The 3,143-nt window shown below is 34.5% G+C and overlaps 1 protein-coding gene across 1 annotated transcript; it reads right to left on the bottom strand.

Annotated features, from left to right (window-relative positions):
- Positions 1-572: 572 nt before the first annotated feature.
- LOC105558770 lies at positions 573-2,189 on the bottom strand. Its single transcript, XM_012006670.1, has 3 exons — positions 1,874-2,189; positions 1,471-1,736; positions 573-1,202 (listed from the first exon to the last, which is right to left on the bottom strand). Exons 1-3 carry the CDS (start codon positions 2,171-2,173, stop codon positions 845-847), a joined length of 924 nt encoding a protein of 307 aa, XP_011862060.1. The 5' UTR covers positions 2,174-2,189; the 3' UTR covers positions 573-844.
- Between the last annotated feature and the right edge of the window lie 954 nt (positions 2,190-3,143).

Below are 3,143 nucleotides of genomic sequence, written 5' to 3'. Positions count from 1 at the left end.
CCCCATAATATTTGTCCAACTTTTCTTTTGTTTCCTTCGCCGTTTTGCCTCTCAAAAAATAATGTTTATGAGAGAACGAAAATCGTTTTTTTCCATACTCAACATGATGCCAAACACGTCAACAAAAATCGGCTGTCAAAACAAAACAAATGGCTGTATCGCGCTGAAATTTGACATGTCTGCCTAAATATGAATGGACTATAAGGCACCATAATTTTTTTTGCGATTGCAGCGCATTCTGGCGGTCAAGGAGGTTACTTTTCACCCCACCTAGTATTTTAAGCATTTATACAAAATTACAAATTTTTAATACGTTAACAGCAAAACTGAAGTAAATAAATTTTTACTTAAGAAAAATGCCAAATAAATATCTATCTAAATATTTTATATGTAATATACAGATTTTTATTTTACAGAGTTCACTTTGTAACAACGTACTTAATAATGGCCTAGTTTACACCGTGCGTTTAGGCCGCGACGCCCGCGACCTATACCTTATATTCAACCCAAACACGATAGGTCGCGACGATGTAAACAGTTGCGACCTCGCTTGGGTCAGGTCTCTTTTTCGTGTGCCCTGACCTAAATTAGGTCACACGACGTAACGCGTCTAAACGCAGGTGACCTAAAGATCGCCTAAAGTGCGGAGTAAACAAAGTACACACGATATTGGTTATGTATGAAGATGGCATTCACATGAGGACTAAATTTTTACCTATATTCGACCTAAAAGTATCATAAGTCTACATGGTGTAAACGTTCTGTTTAGAAGCCTATTTTAGGTCAGGGCATAGGTCAGGTCGCAATCAGGTCGCACGGTGTAAACTAGGCCTATGGCCTGTACTCACTTGATTACTTGTAAAAGATGTTTAGGTTTTTGATATTTTGTTATTGTGGAATTGTGTCTTCGAGATTGATTTTGGAGTACGCTTTGAAAATGATTTGTGACATGAGATGGACTATGAGATTCAGTTGGAAATACGACCGAATTTTGCTTCATAGAAAAATTAATTCCGGTCTGCACCCGCTGACGCCTTCGGAATATCATCTTTGTGGAAAGAACTTGCTTTTGTTGCTCGGCATCCATGATCCTCTCATAATCTTTCATTTCATAGATGCCTAATTTCTTATCTTTCTTGGATAAATCTGTTAAGCTTTCGCGCAAGAGTTGATTGACCAATTTAAATTTCATTTGTGAGCATCTGCATTATTGTATAGAAGCATATTAATATTATAACATGTATTTTAGAACTCTAATATCTATAATCTAATATAAATCAGAAAGTATTACTTAATAATATAAAACAAAATTACAGAAAATTATTGTTATAACATACTTTCAATGGTGATATTATGTATAATAAGTTAAGCAAGACAATAGTGACTATTAATTTTTCACTTATTAATTTTATGAATACTAATCTAATAAATACATAAATTTCTTGATTATTAAAAAGTTGATTTACATACTTCGCAAATATGAAGAATTCGAATATATTAATAGAGTTGACGATGAACGAATACGTGTATATGAGTAGAAGATAAATTGAAGTAAATACATCCGTGATTATGTTCAAGTGAATGAACATCATTGTCCACACAACGAAAACAAACGTTATCAAAACGGTTATGATTCCAATCATAACGAAGTATAATCTGTCATAATTCACCGTCAGTCCGAGCTGTTGCAACGTTTCATCGATCTCAAAGATCTTCTTGAGACAAACTTTAAATTTCTACAAATGTAAATTTACAATGTGATAAACTTTACAATTTATACGCATGATTTAGTTCTGAAAGTGTATTTTATGACTTGTATACCATGAATGCAGTTACAGTACAACATAATGTATCGCACATTTATTTTGCTCACCTTTGTGTGCCACCAACCTAGTAGCATTTTCAATATCATAGATACTAGAACGATATACATCAATAATTTCAATAAAGCATATTCCAGTTTCATCAGTTTAAGGCCCGCATAGTATCTTTGGTTCATGCGTAATATGCCACAACAAAATGTGATGTAAATAAACGCGAGATAAATCAGACTGAGTATAGGTCTCGGATTACCACGAGGATATTCGAAAGCGCGAAGTCCCACTATACAGTTGACAGTTGTCACCGGTGCTATAATCTCGGAAAAGCATTTAGGACGTGCAAATAGCTTCATCTCGTCAGATATTTAACGTCCGATATTTCTCAATTGTGATTTACTCGGACAAAAAATCTTCGTTTTTAGTTTTCGGCTGATCGAACATTTGATATACTCAAACTCAGGTTGGCGGTTAATATTTATAATAGCGAAGTAGTCGTACCTTCTTATTTTCATGCAAATTGTAATAGTGCTACTGCGTCTGGGGATAGACGTTTCGCTCAATACATTGACGAATTCGTTAACATAATTTTCATTTTTCTTCACGGTACCAATTATTTCACATTCATTCAACCGATAACTTGCTTATTTGTTCTCAGGCATCGTTAATTGAGGCTGTAGTAATTCTAATATTAATTACACCTTCTTTTTCATTTCTCCATATTTGTACACTAAATTCTATACTAAATTAACATATAAATAGCACAAAACGAATTATATTTCCCTATCTATGCGAGAATGATTGATGTCAGGTCAGTCACTAACGCGATTCACTATCTTTTCCAGATAACTTTATGTTTCCTTTAGTTCACAAGTCGATGATCCACCTTCGTCAATGGTCGAAGGAACATACTCGAGTTTCTTGCAATTGTCAGGATTAACATGGACGTGTCACATAAACGTGTACAAATAAGCCCCGCCCGATGGCCTTTGAAACGATTATATATATGTGTAGATATGTATATATATGTATATAAATAAATAAATATATAAAGGCTGCTATGCCAGCGGAGCAATAAGTAATTCATTGTAAAAACGTGTGCGGAAGAATCGCCTTTTTATTACCTTAATTCTGGTAATGTTATAAGACTCCACCCGGGATCTACGACACCCGTATGTGCTCAAAAAAAATAATTGCTAGCAGAATATCGCGCACAGTACAATGCTGAATATGCAGACGCTGCACGAGAGAAAAGTAATTTGAAGTAATGAGCCACTGGATTGCAACGCATTTGTTATACATATATGGCTTAACAAAACGCAAAAA

The sequence above is a fragment of the Vollenhovia emeryi genome, unplaced genomic scaffold (assembly GCF_000949405.1).
Source record: "Vollenhovia emeryi isolate VEMERY1.0 unplaced genomic scaffold, V.emery_V1.0 DF939314.1, whole genome shotgun sequence".
NCBI classification, from domain to species: Eukaryota; Metazoa; Arthropoda; class Insecta; order Hymenoptera; family Formicidae; genus Vollenhovia; species Vollenhovia emeryi.
This window is presented reverse-complemented; position numbering and strand designations above follow the sequence as displayed.

Coding starts and splice junctions, on each gene's coding strand:
- LOC105558770 (XM_012006670.1), bottom strand. CDS start 2,173: ATGAAGCTATTTGCACGTCCTAAATGCTTTTCCGAGATTATAGCACCG. Junction 1,737..1,873: donor TAGGTTGGTGGCACACAAAG/GTGAGCAAAATA, acceptor TTACATTTGTAG/AAATTTAAAGTTTGTCTCAA. Junction 1,203..1,470: donor GAATTCTTCATATTTGCGAA/GTATGTAAATCA, acceptor ACAATAATGCAG/ATGCTCACAAATGAAATTTA.